The sequence below is a fragment of the Phascolarctos cinereus genome, unplaced genomic scaffold (genome assembly GCF_003287225.1).
Source record: "Phascolarctos cinereus isolate Bilbo 61053 unplaced genomic scaffold, phaCin_HiC Scaffold_2;HRSCAF=192, whole genome shotgun sequence".
In the NCBI taxonomy this organism is placed as follows: domain Eukaryota; kingdom Metazoa; phylum Chordata; class Mammalia; order Diprotodontia; family Phascolarctidae; genus Phascolarctos; species Phascolarctos cinereus.
In genome coordinates this window covers 21,165,301-21,182,821 of record NW_027555625.1, presented here as the reverse complement: position 1 = coordinate 21,182,821, position 17,521 = coordinate 21,165,301, and the positions used below count along the sequence as shown (strand labels likewise).

General features: G+C 44.4%; 2 protein-coding genes and 1 long non-coding RNA gene across 5 annotated transcripts; 1 reads left to right on the top strand and 2 right to left on the bottom strand.

The window, feature by feature from the left end:
• Nucleotides 1-4,980: 4,980 nt before the first annotated feature.
• On the bottom strand, nt 4,981-10,921 carry LOC144455721 (uncharacterized). The gene is made up of 2 exons (XR_013484417.1): nt 8,778-10,921; nt 4,981-7,715 (listed from the first exon to the last, which is right to left on the bottom strand). It is a non-coding gene; the product is annotated as an uncharacterized LOC144455721 (long non-coding RNA).
• LOC110218391 (N-acetyltransferase 8B-like) lies at nt 6,426-7,562 on the top strand. The gene is made up of 2 exons (XM_021001065.2): nt 6,426-6,502; nt 6,861-7,562. Exon 2 carries the CDS (start codon nt 6,891-6,893, stop codon nt 7,560-7,562), a length of 672 nt encoding a protein of 223 aa, XP_020856724.1. The 5' UTR covers nt 6,426-6,502; nt 6,861-6,890.
• A 380-nt stretch (nt 10,922-11,301) lies between the features above and the next one.
• Nucleotides 11,302-15,761, bottom strand: TPRKB (TP53RK binding protein). 3 transcript variants are annotated; one of them, XM_021001082.2, is made up of 5 exons: nt 15,624-15,761; nt 13,580-13,749; nt 12,604-12,726; nt 11,795-11,971; nt 11,302-11,412 (listed from the first exon to the last, which is right to left on the bottom strand). In XM_021001082.2, the coding sequence occupies exons 2-5, from the start codon at nt 13,718-13,720 to the stop codon at nt 11,326-11,328; spliced, it is 528 nt and encodes a 175-aa protein (XP_020856741.1). In that variant the 5' UTR covers nt 13,721-13,749; nt 15,624-15,761; the 3' UTR covers nt 11,302-11,325. The 3 variants fall into 3 exon arrangements, with proteins under 3 accessions (XP_020856741.1, XP_020856740.1, XP_020856742.1); XM_021001081.2 differs by having other exon boundaries at nt 13,580-13,726; XM_021001083.2 differs by having other exon boundaries at nt 12,604-12,708; nt 13,580-13,726.
• Nucleotides 15,762-17,521: the final 1,760 nt, after the last annotated feature.

Below are 17,521 nucleotides of genomic sequence, written 5' to 3'. Positions count from 1 at the left end.
CTCACATCATATATATAGATATCTATATTCATACACATATATACACATATACATTCATATGCATCTATGTAAGACTGTACTATTCTTGTTTGTCCTGTTTCTCTAAAGGTGGATAACATCTTCCTTCCTAAGTCCAAATCTTTCCATGTTTTTCTAAATCCATCAACTCATCATTTCCTATACCACAGCAATATTCCAAGCTTATACTGTCTACTTATTTTAAATATTCTAAAACAATATTGATCAATATGACTAACATATAGTGTAGTTTCCTTATTTTTCTCTTTTGATTAAATCCACTTTAGATTTAAGTTTGTCTGAGATCATGATCACTACCCTTGATTTTTTTCAAATGAATTCTACTCCTGATCTTTATTTTATGTTTATGTGTGTCTCTTATTTACTAACCCTCCAGATTCCTCTGCTTTACTTCTACTCATTATTTTGTGCTATTACTTAACCAATCCCCCCTCCTGTCAGACCAAGGATCCCTCCCTTACCCTTTCCATCTCACCCTTTCCCCTTGCCCTCTTGTTTCTATTTGAATTTAGAAGCCTTCTATAGCCATCCAAATATATATGTTGTTCCCTCTTTATCCCATTCCTGTTAATCTAGACACCCTTCTACACTCTGCCCCTTATTTTGTTCCCTCATTATCTTCTCCCCACTCCCTATTCCCTTAAACTTTTATTTCTTTCTGAATTTAGAAGACTTTTATACATATATACATACATGCTTGTATGTATAATTTCCCTCTTTAACCCATTTCCAGTGAAAGTAGGGCTCCAAGGCTACCAGCCCTCCTCCCCCATCTAATTCCTTTTGGTCAGTTCTTCTCTCTTGCATCTCATTTGTACAGACAATTATTCTTTTTACCTTTTCCTAGATGGTATTACTTTTAAGAATCACATCATACTCAACACTGCCCCAATCTTTCTTTTGAACTACCCAATTACTAATTACAATCTCAAAAATAGGGTTTATATTTCCTCATATAAAAAGTGAACAGTCTGTCCTTATTGGGTCCCTTGTAATTAGTCATTGATGTCTACCTTATATTTCTCTTGGATCTCTTATGTCAATTTTTTTTATTAAGTTCAGGACTTTTGGCAATAAAATCCAGAAAGTCTGGTAATACATTGCATATTCACTTTTTTTGTTCTTGTTGTTCAGGATTATGCTTAGCTTTGCTGGGTATGATGCTTTAGCTACAACCCCAGTTCTTTCGTTCTTCCATATAGGGTATTCCAAGACCTGTGGACTTTCAGTGTAGCTGCTGCTAGGTCCTGTGTGATTTTAATTGTGGCTCTGCCATATTTGAATTCTTTTTTTCTTGTTTCTTAAAATATTTTCTCCTTGAGCTGGAGGTCTTGGAATTTAGCTACCACATTCCCTTCCTGTTCTAACACTTCCAGATAATTTTCTTTAATTATTTCTTGTATTATTATATCAATTATTGTATCAAGACCCTTTTTTAATCATAGCTTCTAAATACTCCAATTATTCTTATGTTTTCTCTTCTTGATCTATTCTTCAGATCAGTTGTTTTTCTTGTGAGATGATACACGTTCTCTTCTATTTTTTCATTCTTTATATTTTGTTTTATTATTTGGTGGTCTGTCATAACCTCAGTAATTTCACCTTGCCCAATTCTAATTTTTAAGGAGTCATTTTCTTCTCAAGATTCTGGATCGGGGCGGGGGGGGAGGCTGGAATAGCCAAGATGGCAGAGTAAAAGCAGTGACTTGCTTGAGCTCTCCTCCAAACCCCTCCAAATATCTGTAAAAAAATGGCTCTAAACAAATCCTAGAGCAGCAGAACGCACAAAAGATAGAGTGAAACAAATTTCCAGCCCAACACAACCTGGATGGTTGATTAGAAAGGTCTAACCTGCCGGGCAGTTTAGTGTGGGCAAGTGCAGGCAAAGACCAGGCCTCAGTGAACCTGGAGCAGGCCTCAGAGGACTGAATCATGGGCAGCTGCGGTGGTCTCCAGACTTCTCAGGCCACAAACGCCAAAGACCACTTAGAAGGCACTGGAGGATCATCAAAGTAAAACTTCCTAAGATCTACCCTAGAGTGGGAAGATACAGTACTCCATTCTCCAGTGACAAGTGATCTATGGATATGAAGAAACAGTTCTCCAAAGAATATTTGCAAACTATTAATAACCCTAAGAAAGACTGCTGCAAAGCACTAATAATAACAGAAATAAAAATCAACCGACTCTGAAATTTCACCTCAAAGTGGCAATGATGACAAAAGACAGGCATGATGAAGGTTGCAGGGATTGTGGCTTTAAGGCTACTGACGCAGGTGTACATTGGTCCAACCATTTATGGAAAGCAATTTGGAAGGATCCTGAGAAGGTGATTAAAATGATGATATTCTTAGACCCAGGCATCTCACTGCTATACATATACCACAAAGAGGTCAGGGACATGAAGGCTCTATATACACTAAGACACACTTAGCAACACTTTTGTAACAACAAAGAGCGAGAAACACACTAGATGCCTGTTGATTAGAGAATATTGCAATTAATTGTGGTACATGAATATACAAATGAAATATTACTGTGCTGTGACAAAGGAAGAATACGGAAAAAAGTCAGAAAAGCATGAGAGGACATATGAACTAGTGCAAACTGAGATAAGTGTAACTATTAAAACAATATATCTAATGACTAGAGTAATTTATATGGAAAGAGCAATTAAAAAAAGGAAACTAGATGCTGTTTAATTATCTGGACAAACAGCCTGAAGAAGAGATGAGAAATTGCCCCTCCCTGCCTTCTTTGGAGGGGAGAGACCAGTTGGAAATTTCACATGTTATCAAACTTGATAGATCTATTGGTTTGCTTTGCTAATCTGCTTTCTTTTTCTCTCTTAAAACTCCTTGTTACAGAGAACAGTTTGTTGGATACAGGGGAGGAAAGGTATATACCATTCAAAGATGGAGATAACATAAGAAGACAGCAACAACAATTTTTAAAAAAACAACAAATAAAGATTCCTCTACGTTTAAAAAAAAGGCTCTGGATCTCCTTTTCCAGTTGATTGACTTTTTTTTCATAATTGTCGTGTTTTTCTCGAATTGTTCTTTTTTTCTTATTTTTCCTTAATCTCTCTCATTTGATGTTTAAAGTCTTTTCTAAGTTCTTCTATGAATTATTTTTGGGCTGGTGACCCTTTGACTCACTCTTTGGGGGTAGGAGAGGCTTTTTTTGCTTCAGTAACTTCCTCTGAAGGTGAACTCTGGTCTTCTATATTCATACAGTAACTTTTTATGTTTGGGTTCTTTCTCCTTTGCCAGCTCATTTTGTTTTAAATTTATAGCAAGTTGTTATTGTAATCACCTCTAGTCCTGGGGGATGGTGCCTCTGGCCTCAGGTCCTCCTTCAGTTCTTCCCTCTGGCCTGGAAGCAGACCCCAGAACTCTGTCTCCCTGTTAGTGTCTACAGCCAACAGTGCCCCACCCCACTGCTTCTGCACTCATCTGGCTTATGCTGGTTCCTTCTCAGCCAGGGCCATGTCTCTGCAGCACAGCTGGGCCTGGTGCCCCTTACCAGCAGAAGTTCCCTCAATCGTCCCCTGCTCTGATGCCACATTCCCCACAGTGTCCAGGAGGTGAGAATTCTTGTGGCTGGGCTAGGATACCTCCTAACCCAGCTCACCCTGGGGTCCCAGGTTGCTGTTCCTGCGGAGCTAGCCTGGAGGTGTTCACACTACACAGGAAACAAGCCACTCTTCTAGGATTTTTTTTCTGATCTTCTCCACTTGTCCCAGGAGGACCCTGCTCTGCCCCCACTTTTGTTTATTTTTACTGCTATACATTCATGCTGAGGAACTATTTTGGGTTCATGGGGGAAATCTGGAGAGCCTGGAATTTTCTGACCTACTGTGCCATCTTCCCAGAATCCTCTCTCAGACAATCTTTCTTTTTGCCTGCATTTGTACTTCCAGTTTTAGCACAGTGCCTGGCACATAGTAAGTACCTAATGAGTTCTTGTTGACTTATTGACTTGACTCCTCAGCCCAATACTTTCAGTGTCTCCTTACTGCCCCCTCGGGAAAAGTCAAACTCCTTTTCCTGACATCGGAAGCCCTTCACATTCTGGCCCCTTTCTGTCTTTAAACCCTTATTTCCTTCCACTCCCCTTTTTTTCCCCCACTACCTAATGGGACGACCTTCAATATCCTCAGTGTGTTCAGCACTTTCCCATTTCCACACCTTTGCCCACACTGTTCCTCATTCTTCCCTCTCCTCTTTACCTTTCAAATTTCTATCCATCCTTCAAAGTCGAGCTTAACCACTGCTTCCTACTAAAAGCCTGACCTGACAAAACCTCTTGGTAATAACCTTCCCCCTCAAATCCTACATAGTACATTTTTTTGCATATATCAAATGGTTTGCCTGGGGGAAATAAACCTAGAAGAATTGCTGCAAAATAATTCAGTGCATGTTTGCATGTGTGTGTGTGTGTGTGTGTGTGTGTGTGTGTGTGTGTGTGTGTGTGTGTGTGTTTGTGTGTATGTGTGTGTGTCTAGGGGGAGGGAGAGGACATGGGGTTCTCACAAATAATTTCCCTTACTTCCTCCTTTTTTCCCTGGGAACACCTACATTTTTCTCATGTCTAGGTTTCTGCAGAAAAGGTCAAATAAAATAAAATAAAATAAAAACTGACCTAGCTTCAGGGGTATGCTGAAACCAGCTCCTATGGCTCCTGCCAGCTGGTTGTTAAATTTTCATTGTGAGCATTTACACCTCAGAAATCAGCAAATACTACAAATCAGGATGTGATTTATTGTTTTGCTTTTTTTTTTGGCTGTCTAGATCTAAGAAAGTGATGGAGAAAATTTGAATGATGCAGATTAAACTAAAAAGGTACCCCCCAACCCCAGAAAGCCAGTTGTTAAACATTTACCAGTACCCCACTGTTAGCTTCCGTGTGAATACTTATGCTAACAATATTACCAAATATAAAACAGCCTTTATTTATCCCAGTGAGAAAATATCAAACAGAAAAGGCTCACAGCTGAGCCCATGAATACATAAAACTTCTCTCCTGTCTCCAATGAGTCTCTGCTTTTACCAGGGACCTAGACGGTATTCCAGCTTTATAATATCATGCTAAAATTGAGAAAGTAATAGAACTAGGCACTGTTAGATAAGCCACACACCACCAGAGCTATACAACAGACACCTATACAGTCCTAAAGATTTAGAGGACTCCACTCTAGGGTCAACATTCCCTTTGGTAGAGGAAAACACTTAAGAGTCACAAAGAGATGTACCTTCTTCCTAGAGACTCTGACTCCCTCAGGGACCTAGCTAGTCCTCCTAACTTATATGATGCTCTAGGATTGACTCCTTAGAGGGGAAAGAAAGCATTCACAGACACTAGAGAGTTAACTCCATTCCTCCAGACTTGCACATTCCACATGACTCATGGAATTCTTGAAAGCCAAGATGTGCGTTTATTCATCCCCATTATCGCTATGTCTGTTAAAACCACAGCTCTCTGTTAATTAGCCATTATGCTTCTCTCCCCATATAACACTGCATATCAGAATGAGGAAGCTGTGCGTCGAGATAGGAATGCCAGGTGAGCAGGGAGGATATCTGATCCAAGCGGCTTTCTCCCTCTCTCCTAGATGATGCTCTGCTCCCAGTAGGCACTTAATAGATGGATGCCTGTGTCTGTCCCACTTCTCATGGTGGCAGCAGCCAAGTGTTTACAACAAAGCTTTTGTGGGAAGCTTATGTTGGAAATAGTGGGAAAAGGCCCTGGGCCAGCTCCTTGACTCCAAACACAGAACTCTACCTACTAGCTCACACTGCCACTAAGAATAAAAGAAAAATAGAGACTTACGATCATTTATTTGTCCAGTCATTTTCAGGCAGTCCAACTCTTTGTGACCCCATTTGGGGTTTTCTTGGCAAAGATACTGGGTGGTTTAACATTCCCTTCTCCAGCTCATTTCACAAATGAGGAAACTGAGGCAAACAGGGTGAAGTGAGTTGGCCAGGGTCACACAGCTAGTAAGTGTCTAAGGCCAGATTTGAACTAAGTCTTCCTGACTCCAGGACTGTACCACCTAGCTGCCTTATGATTATTTATAATATTACAACTTTTTAAAACAATTTATAAATGAAATAATAGTGAGATGTCCTTGGCTGCTATTTTGTAAAGTGTAGATGTGAACATAAATTTAAGTATCTCACCATAGTTTGTTTTTTCTTCTTTGGAAATGACAGACTATGGAGAAAGACTGTGAAAGCCTTCAACGGGAGAGAGCAGGGCAGAAACCCCAGGGAGGGAGGGAGGGAGCAGCGGAGGCTCCCTGCCTAAGGAAAGCCATTGTCCTCTGCCAGACTTCTTGGGGAGTTCCCATGGAGACCTTGGGGAGTGGCCAGAGAGGAGGATGGGTTAGAGTTTGCTGTAGATTGCAGCAAACAGGCAACTCCCTTGAGTAACGACTAAACAGTCTGGTGCGCAGGTGAGGAGAGGGAAAGGGCACCTTCGCTGGGGAAATCCTCTGCCTTGGAGCCTAGGGACTGGGTGGGCATGCATTCCACTCCCATGGGAAGATTTGGTCCCGGACGGGTCTGAGAGCACCATGCTACTTCTTTCTCCCTATCTCCAGCTGCGTCTGCCCCCTTAAGCATCCCTAGGTGGCGTGTTTCTGGAGGGCAGAGTGATGAGCTGGAGCTCCTTTGCCCTCCCATCAGGCTGTGTCCTCTCTGGGGTTCAGAGGCAGGAGGTAGGCTTTGGGAGGAAAGATGGAGTGATGAAGGCAGGCAGGAGGGAGCTGGAGGAATAGGAAAGGCAGAGGCTCACTTGGATTTCACCCACAGGGTTCCTAGGACATAGAAGAAGCAGCCTCCATGGCTCCCTGCCAAATCCGGAGATACCAGGACCAAGACTGGCATGTGGTGAGGGCCATATTCGCGGACGGAATGATGCAGCAAGTTGCTGACAATTTCTGGTATCAGCTGAAACAGCCCAGAAGCTTCCTGCTCCTGCTGGGGGGTCCAGGCGCCCTGCTGCTTGGCTGTGGCTCCCTCCTCCTGTCTCTCCTGGCCCTCCTGGGACTCTTGGCTATCCTGTGGCTGGTTGCTAGGTATCCCTTCTCCTATTACGTAGACCATGCTCTGCACACTGACATGTGGGACATCAGGGCATCCTACCTAAACAACAAAGGATCCTGTTTCTGGGTGGCAGAGTCAGAGGGTCAGGCGGTGGGCTTGGTGTGTGCCTGCCCAGCACGAGAGGTTTCAGGAACACAGAAAGATCTGGAATTGCTACATTTATCTGTAAGACGGGACCACCGAGGCCAGGGCATTGCCAAGATCTTGGTTCAGACCGTGCTCCATTTTGCTCAGGACAAGGGGTACAATGGTGTTGTCTTGACCACTGCCAGCTTGAATTACCCAGCAAGAAGACTGTATGAGAGTCTTGGCTTCTGGAAATCCCATGAAACAATGAAGGCACTGAAATGGTCCATCGCAATCATTTCTTTAGCTCACTACAAATACACTTTGTCCCTCTCTTCTTAAAAGGCCCTTGGCCCACATAAGCTTTTTGGCTACCGGCAGGTGGTTTCTATAGTCACTGATCAATAAAGGTTGTTGACTGATCTGGAACCACTGATGGCCTCTCCTTATTTGCAAAATGTCCTCTGAAAATGTGCTTCTAGGCTGAAAGACAATCTTAGAAAAGAAATGGTTTATATCAAGATGCAAATGTGTAGGAGGGTCTAAATTATTGTATTTTAATTGTTTTAAGGGGAGAGATGGTCTTGCTAATGGGTAGGGTCCTATACAGACGTTCCAGAAGAATTGGGCTCACATCCTGCTTCCCATACCAACTTGGTGCATGACCCTGGGAAAAGCACCTAACCTCCGTGAACGCAAATGTGGGTGACAATAACACCTAATGTACCTATGTCACAGGACTGTAGTAAAGCTCCTTTGGGAGCTTTGTAGATTTGAGAGACCATGCCAGAGGATGATTCTGTCCCTAGATAACTGTTCACTGTGAATCCTTATGCAGGGGACCGTCAAGCTTGGTCAAGTGGGGCAATAATGGGGTTGAGTTGGATTCAGTGAGCATTGATCAGAATGCCCACACTGTGTGTGACAAGCCTAGAGTTAGGTACTAAGGGGAGAAATGAGAAAAGGATGGCAGGTATTTTGTGACCCTTGAATTCAGGGGAGTCCTAGAGCCGGCTGTCAAGGCTGGGAGCCTACATTTTCAGTGAGGATTAACACCTCGGAAACCAGTAAACATTACGAATCATCTGTTGCTTTGTTCATTGTCTAGATTCCAGAAGGGATTGGAGAAAATGTTAATACTGTTGACTAAACTGAAAGTGTGCTGCAAAGCACTTTTTTTATTTTTCATTTTTGGAGAGCTAGGTGTTAAGCATTTCCCAGCACATTGCTTAAAGCCTGATCTAAGTGGCAGCTTATTACAAAGACAAAAACAAGGCAGGCCTCTGCAACTCTTATCTGGTGTCCCTTCACCCCCATATTACTTTGAATTTCCTTGCTTTTTAAAGTTTTTGAACTGTTATATTTAGTTTTACAATTACTTTGATTCCCCCCCCAATTCTTTCCCTTGTCCCAGAGAATTATGCCTTATAACAATGAATTTTTTAAAAAACTAGCCAAATAAAATACATCCCCTCCCCCCAACAAATGACATTATATGCAACCTTCTACACCCAGGGACTCTCACTGCTGCAAAAGCAGGGGAAGGTGACTTCTTACCATGTCTCCGAGGAGATCAGCTTCTTCTTTTATCATTTCACAGCATTTAGGGTTGTTGTTTTTTGTTTTTTCCATTTATATCAATGTAGTCACTGTGAGTCTGTATTCCAATCCCGGCTCTGTCACACAGCCCTTGTGGGATCCTGGGCAGTGACACTCAGTGCTTCATAATGTCCAAAGCTCTTCATAGACTTTATGTCATCTGAGTCGCCTAAGTCAAGGAGGCAGCTTTTGTGAACTCCCCCCTTTACAGATGAGGAAACATGATTTTTAAAAAAAAATTTATTTTGGGTTTTTTTTAAGTTTTAATTTTATATTCCAAACTGTCTCCTTCCCTCACTCCCCACCCAGCTCTAGAGGCCACCATTTGACAGACATGTATGTATGTGTACACACATATATGTATGTGTGTGTATATATATGTATGTATATGTATACACACACATATGTAAAACCATACTACGCATACTTCTATTTATCAGTTCTTTCTCTGGAGGTGGAAAGCATCTTTCTTCATGGGTCCTTTCTAGTTGATTTGAGTACTTATAATACTCAGAACAACTCAGTCATCCCAGCTCTTCGAACAATATTGCTGTTACTGTGTACAACACTCTCTTGGTTCTGCTCATTTCACTCTACATTATTTCATGCAAGTCTTTCCAAGTTTTCCGAAAATCAACCTGCTCATCATTTCTTATAGCACAGAGGAAACATAATTTGAAAGGTTAATGACTTGCCTCTGGTCACCATGGTAGTGAATGTCAGAGGTGACATTTGAACTCAAGTCTCTGCGGAGCCACCATATTCATCATTCTGTTTATCATGCTATACATTACTTAACTGCTCTGGGCCTCGGTTTCCTCATCTGTAAAACAAGCAGGTTCGATTGTAGGACATTTTAGGACGATGCCGGTCTATGTTCCTGGGATCTGGGATGGGTATCAGAGAAGGTACAGGACAGCTCCTTGGGATGAATGGAATGCAAGCAGTGAAGTGAGAAGTGAGTCTACTAAACACTTCTTTTACTTTTCTTTTTTCCAGCTCAGGAGAATGATCTTTAAGTTGTGAAGGTCAGAAGCCATTTTGTTACTAGAGGGTGGGGGAAACTGCAAAGAGAGGAAGGAGAGGTTGGGACAGCATCTGGCTGCCCTCAGGGCCTTCAATGGCCACACTTCCAAAGCCCCTCTGAACCTAAACTCAATGGCCCCCTCCACCAGTATGGCTCAGATGGAGGGAGAGAGGGGAGGAAAAGGGAGAGAGCTTTCCCTGGGTTTTCTCCATCTCTACACTTCTTCCAGTCGCTTCCCTAGCAGCAGGTCTGCTCTCTCCTTTGGACCATTTCCTGGGTCAGAGGCTCTGCCTTCAGAGTCCAGATCAAAGTTATGGGCCAAGGGAAGTTGAGGAAATACAGCTGGGGTTCTTAAAGGGGCAGGCAGGTCCTCCCAGAGACAAGGGCTGGAACGAGGGAAACCTGAAGGATCCCTGTCCAGGAGGAAGGTGAAAATTCTTTGTCTGAGGTCATGAGATCAGGGTGATGAAGCGAGAAGCATTAATAAGCACCAACGATCTTCCAGGCCAGGGCAAAAATGAACCAGTCCCTGATCTCAAGGAATTTACCCTCCATCTGGGGAGACAATGTGTGCACATTACAAGTAAATGAAAAATAAACACCAGTTAATTGGAGGTTAGACAGGGCACTAGCCTTCAAAGGGGTTTAAGAAAAGGGGAGGGGAATAAATAAGACTTTATTCTGTGACGGGCCCTGGAAAGTAGCTGGCCTTATTATTACCATTTTACAATTAAGGAAACTGAGGCAGCCAAGGTTAAGTGATCTTCCCCAGGGTGATACAGTTAGTAAGTGATTTGAACTTGGGTCTTTCTCACCCCAGGCCCACTGTTCTAACTACCTGGCCATCAGCGGCCTCGGTGAAAGAAGGGCACTTGAGCTGAGCTTTGCAGAAAGTCACAGATTCTAAGGGGAGAGATGGGGTGGGGGTGCACTCTGTGCAAAGGCAGGAGATGGGAGATGGGATCTTGTGTGTGAGGAGCAACAAGGAAGCCAGTGTGGCTCGCTGGAGAAGTACATGCTGGGAAATGCAGAGCTTGGAAGGCCAATCTGAAGTACTAGGGAGCCACTGCAGGGCTTTAGGAAGACCCACCTGAGAGCTGAATGAAGCTGGATTCAAGAGAGGAAGAGAAGCAGCGAGGAGGCTTTGTGCTAGTCCAGGAGTGGACCTGGGCTCAGATCCCAGCTTTGCCACTTACAGGGTCCCTCCCTGGGCTTCAGTCTCTTTACCTGTAAAATCGGGGTGGGAAGGACGTGTAAAGAGAAGGGGCAGGATGGGAGCAGTGTGAGTGCACAGAGGACCTGCTGACCGGCCATGCTGAGCAGGACCTCTAATCAAAGCCCTACCGGGCAAGGGCAGACAGGGTGTCCAATCAGCAGAGCCTTCACTCCTCAATGAGATGGACAGGAGAGGATTGCAAAACTACAAAAAAATTATCATTAAAATCATGCCAAACACATTTTTTGATTCTTTTTTTTATTTCACAAAACATCTTTGGTTGACATTCTGCAAATGATACTTTCTAATAATGTCCCGATCTTTTCTTCTTTGGGAGTCAGTTTGTATGCCTGTAAAAATAAAGTCACACATGGCAGATTAATACTTGGCGTGACCAACTCAATTTTACCCACTCCTATGGAATCAAAAGAAATTCATGGTCATCACTTTCAGCTAAGGAACACTGTCCAATTTTTCAAGAGCAGACAATTGAAAGAATATGGAAGTAGGCACTGGCCAGTATTTCTCCAAGGCTTGTGAACCCAGAACATTTTTCAAGGATTTCCCCACAGTTCTCCATTCGGCCCTGCCCAAAGTTAAAATGTCTTGAAAAAGCTTAAGGAAATATGCTGTCACCCCCAGGTCCAGGGGAACCTTTCTGATCAAGCCAATAACAAAACAAGCTCTTTCCACCCCGTCACTATCAATCTGAAAACATAAGATTACTCCAACCTTTTTTATGCTGGTGATATCTGTCATTTCTGGAAGCTTGTCGAAGGAAACCTGATGACCATCCACCTGAGATATGAGGTCTTCTGGATTCATTCGCTTTTCTTCTTCTTCGACATAAACAATTAAAACTGAAGTGTCGTTGTCTGAGATGCCAAACTTCTTCAAGGCTTCTGAAATCTGCCACGAAAGCAAAAGGGTTCCATCAGGGCTTCTGAGCTGCCATGAAAGAACACGTCCCACAGCGGCAGGATAAACGGTGTCCTGGACAGTAGGAAGAGGGCAAGAGCCTTTCCCACTTGAAACGGGCTCTTTGTTTTGTTTTGGTTTTGAGGCAATTGGGGTTAAATGACTTGCCCAGGGTCACACAGCTAGTAAGTGTCAAGTGTTCGGTCTCAGGCCGGATTTGAACTCAGGTCCTCCTGACTTCAGGGCCGGTACTCTATCCACTGCACCACCCAGCTGCCCCAAAACGGGCTCTTTATTTAAATGGCACTCACAGCTGTGTCTTGCTTTAACTTTTCTCCTAGTGACATGGGCATTGCGAACTCGTTGTTCAATAACCAAATGTATCTTTGAGGCCACTCTGAATTTCTCTAAATGTCAGGATCATGTTCCTGCCTTCAATGGGACAGACTCGGACGCCCTACGGCTCTCCCACCCACCTTCTGGGTATTTGCCAGGTCCTCAGTAAGCCCAATCCTACCATTTCAACGGATCACAGCATTTCACCAGGTCTGACTGGGCTCAATTCCCAACCTGGCGCTAAGCAGACGAGGCCCTGCAGAAGTCAGTGAGCAAAGTGCCCTTACGCTGTTGCTTGGGGAAAGGCTGAAGATAATTTCTGTGCACAGAGTCCTTGTCTTCATTCTCCCGAGCCTGTGGAGGTGCACGGCCTTGTTGGCTGCCACGAGGATCTGAAATGGATCAAGCACCTACAGCGGAGGAGAAGAGGAAGCAGGACGGGCCGAGGCCTTGGGGGGCCTCTGGGCGGAGAGCGGGGGGAGGGGAGGGGAGCCTCTCACCTCGCACACAAGACAGCTGAGGCCCAGAGGGGGGAGGAGCTTCCCCAAGCTTCCTCGGAGAGTTAATGCCAGGGTCACCAGGTCTCCTGACTTCCAGGTCAGGTGCTGTCGACTGCCCAGGTACCCAGGCAGGAAAACCTGGCCGTGCAGCCCGCTCTCGTTAAGCAATGGGTTTGGATGTCAGGCATCCTTTTTCCCCTCCCAATATCATTTACATAGAACCTGACTCCGCTCTGCGATTTCAGGATGACAACAGAAGTTGAAAATACAACAGGAAAGAAAAAATTAATGAAGCAACTTTATTTGAATTGAAAGAAATATTTTAAAATGATATTTATATGCCATATAATAATATAAATATATTATGTTAATAATTAAGTAAATTTAATTTTTAAATTAAAATTAAAAATTAAACAATATGTATATTATATAACTATAATAATAATACAACAATATATCATATAATTAATATGGCAGGTTCATATCACTTTTAAGTCAAATTTTTTTTCCTCTTTCAAAGAGATATCATTTTAAGGCTGCAACCTTCTATCTGTTTTCCTTTTATAATTTAGTTACATTTTTGAGAGTGACCTATTTTTGGACCAACAGATGTGTCTTTCTAACGTGTCTGATGTTAGAAGAATTTTAGGCTAACCTTGAAGTTTCTTGGGTAATACAGAGGAAACATCAAACACATATTGCAATGTCTATAAGATGGGGTGGAGACATAAATTATTCATTCCGTCTAAAAGCAGCCACTTACCATCGTAGCATTAATTAATGCTCCATTGATGCTACCTTCCATGGCCTTTTTTCTTAAATCTCCAGCATTTTTTACACCACGAAACAAGAGTAGAGTCACCGTGCACTCAGGAAATAGGTCTAATTGTGATGTGAACTGCATTTTCCACTGCAGCGGACAAAAAAAAATACCTAGAGAATGACTTTTTTAAAAAATTACCATAGAATATTGTAGGCACAAGTGAGGACGGTTCACACCCCTTCTCCCCAATCTCAAAACCCTGACCCTTAATTCAGCGTTCCTGGATGAAGGCAACTGGAATCATGCTTCTTTAAGACATGGACTATTATCTTCTCTATGCAGTAAAATGTTTGGATGTTAAGTAACGTTGGTTACAGCAGTACCCTGGTCTAATTCATGAAAGAAAGATCTATAAACTGCGGCAGCCATGTGGCATAATAGATGGAGCTTTAACTTTGGGAGTCAGGAGTATTTGGGTCCAAATTCCTCTTCTGACACTTAAGTGCCCTGGGAGAATCACCTCACCTGAGCCTCAATTTCCTCATTAGTAAAATAGGTACCCAAGGTCATCCAGGTGGCACAGCCAGAATCAGACCCCAAGAGCCTTCTCTTCCATTAATGGTCCCCAATTTATCCCATCTATAGCTTGTTTCTACACATCTATTCTATCACTGTCTCCCCCTTTAGCTTCTGATTCCAGATCCCCTGCTCTTTCCACTGTGCTAAACTCCCCTTCCCTCCACTGAGAAGTACTCTGCAAACTGTAATGTGCTCTACAAACACAAGCAATCGTTATTATTATTATTATTGTTAATAAGTAAAAAGCACCTAGAGTCCCCATTTGATAAGTGACTTATGAGAACACGAGACAAGTCTCAGCAAGCCCAGGACCTGTGGCGGGTGCTTACACAAAGATGATTTATGCCAAGCGTTCTGTAAACCTTGATGCCTGATACGAGCCTTGGCTCCTGTCTTGTACTACAGTCCCCAAGAGAAAATGATGGCTGTATGTCTGATTCATGAACTCCTCAAGGTCTTTCTCCAGGTGCTCCATAATCATCCAGGAGCTCCGGGATGTCGATTTGCACGTCTTCTCTAACTGCTGATTGCGACCCACTGGTGCCTAGCTGAACCTATTTCTCCGATGCTTGTCCAGTCTCCCCACAAGACCAGGAGATTCTGCAACGATTATCTGCCCTAGACGCATCCTGCACGTGCCCATTTGTCAACTCCATTAGAGTGTAAGCCTCTTGAGGGCAAGGACTGTTTTCTCTTGCATCCTAAGGCCTTAAAGACAGGAACTGGCACTGAGAAAGGGCTATATATACTAGCTATTAGTCTCATAATTATCAGTGATTATGCTCAATATTATCTCTATTTTACAGATGGGGAAACCAAGGCAAGGTACTGGTTAAGTGGCTTGCCCAGGGTTGAATAGCCAGTCTATGTCAGGGGCCAAATCTGAACGCGGGCCTTCCTGCGTCTCAGGCCGGCTTCCCATACCAGGCTCCCTCTATCATCCTCAATATCACGTCCATTTCACAGATGAGTAAACTGAGCACGTAAGCCATTTGTCCAGGGCTGCACAGCCGGTCAAGTATCTTAGGATGGATCTGAACGTTCTATACCTACTTTAATAATAACTCATTGATGGTTTCATTCGTTCATTCATTTATTCACTCATTCATTCACTGATCCGTGTGTAAACAGAACTGGGAAAGGTGAGGATTTCACAGAACGCTCCGGGCTGCCCTGGAAGCCCTGCCCCCTGGTGACGTCACCCTCGCAACTCTCCCGCAGCCCCAGGCAGCCACGCCCCAACCGCACGTCACCAATGACAGCCTCCGTCTCTCTCCCAGACGCCCGACGCCGTGACGTCATCCCCGACGCCGGAGCGTCTCCGCGGCCTCCGCCTGGGCAGTCATGGCTGCCGGTCTGTAGCCGCTCCTAGCCCCACAACGCCGGGAAGCCTCGGCCGGGTCTGAGTCCTCTCCGGCCCCCGCTCCCCAGCCTCTGGTACCACCCTACGCAGAGGAGGACTTACATAGCTCCACTCGTTCCCCACTGAAACCCTTCCTTTCGGAAATGGCGCCCTTTTCCTTCCTCACGATTTCCGGGGGCTCGCGCACGCCCTGATGCCAATTCCTGCTCTTCAGCTTCTATGTCCCGCCCCTTCGCGCGCTCCCGCTCTCATTTCCGGTTTCCGGTTGTGGCTGGCCTGGTTCTTCCCGGGCGCCCTCCTCCTCCCAGGGTCCTAGGGCCTGCCTGCGGAGCCCGCCGCCTAGGCCTCCACCTCCCCTCTGTCTGGCTGGGGGCGGGGCTAGATTAGTGTCATTTATGGAGCGCGCATTGATTAAGCACCTGCCGTATGCCAAGTCCACCGAGCTCTGAGTCCCTCCCCTGTGTTTGTTCAGTCTGTGGCTATTTACTTGCTGACTTCCCCTAGACTGGAAGCCCCTTGGGGCGGGGGCTGAGTTTGTCTTTTTTTGTGTCCCCAGCCTGGTATGCAGTAGGTGCTTAATAAATGCTTGTCCACAGAGCTAAACAATCCCAGGTGGTGAATTCAGAATCTGTACAGAGTATTGAGGGGGTGCAGGAAGAGCACCACGTGGGGAGAGCAAGATGGCAGCCTCTTGTGGGAAGGCCCATGGGATTCCCAGCAGCCAAGGGGAAGGTGAGGAGTCCAGGAAGACTTACATGCAGCTTGTGCAGAGCAGACAGATGGAAGGAGGGAAGGGGCGATCAGGCAATTGACCATCATCCATTAAGCACCTACTGCATATCGACATGGGAGTGGTTTTCTGTTTCCTTCACCAGCTTGTTTTACAGATGAGGAAACTCAGGCAAAGAGGATAGAGTGATTTGCCCAGGGTAACACAGGTAGTAAATGTCTGAGGCTGTATTTGAATTCAGGAAAGTGAGTCTTCCAGGCTCCAGGCTCAGCACTTTCTATCCATTTCTCCACCTAGCTGGCCTTCAACTACGACAAGGCAATCTATTTGCACTCCCCTAATTAACTCACTATTTGCACTCCCCTAATTAACTCACTATTCCACTTACCGCAGCAGCTTTTCCAAACCTTTTCATCAGTTCTCAAACCCCTCATGGCCTTCCCATCTTAGGTGAGAACCTCTTATGTTTCAGTGAAAAAAATTGAGGCCATTTGCAGAGGGCTCCCTTTTTTCTGTTTTCTTATCCCATCACCCAGATGCCTTCTGCCACTGTCTCTACCCCTCACATGAAGAGGTGACCTTTCTCCTAGGCCGACCCCCCCTACATGTTCCATCTTGTCTAACAGATTGCCTGACCTCCTTTCCACTCTCACTGTTCTTCAGTCCCTCGCTGTTAACTGCCTAGAAGCATGCCTGTGTCTCCTCCATCCTGTAAAACAAAAACAAAACTCACTTGATCTGTCCATTCCTTCTAGAAATCATCCCATATATCCTTTGTGGTAACCTTGAGAAGGCTGTCTGCAATAGGTGTCTCCACTTTCTTTCCCCTCACTCCTGTTACCTGTATGTCTGGCTTCTGACCTCATCATGCAACTGAAACTGCCCTCAAGTGACTAATGATCTCTTAAATGGCAAATCTAATGGCCTTTTCGCAGTCCTCATCCTTCTTGACCTCTCTGCCGCCTTTTATCCTGTACATTGACTTCTCCCCACAATAACTGATTTCTCCTTGTTTTTCTGTCTGTCTGATTCATTCCCCTGTCTCCTTTTGTTTAATCAGTTCCTGCCCAGCAGCTGTGGGGATTCCCCTCCCCCCCCCCCCCCCGACTCTCCCAGACTCTCTCCTGATAATCTTTTACTTGGCAATTTCATCAGATCTTATGGGTTTAATTGTTAACTCTGATGATGATTCTCAAATCTATTTACCTAGCCCTAACTTCACTGCTGACCATGAGTTTCACGTCTTCAACTGTTTATTAGACATCTCAAA

Coding starts and splice junctions, on each gene's coding strand:
- LOC110218391 (XM_021001065.2), top strand. CDS start 6,891: ATGGCTCCCTGCCAAATCCGGAGATACCAGGACCAAGACTGGCATGTG.
- TPRKB (XM_021001082.2), bottom strand. CDS start 13,720: ATGCAGTTCACATCACAATTAGACCTATTTCCTGAGTGCACGGTGACT. Junction 12,727..13,579: donor CATTAATTAATGCTACGATG/GTAAGTGGCTGC, acceptor CCTCCGCTGTAG/GTGCTTGATCCATTTCAGAT. Junction 11,413..11,794: donor ATATCACCAGCATAAAAAAG/GTTGGAGTAATC, acceptor TTATTTTTACAG/GCATACAAACTGACTCCCAA.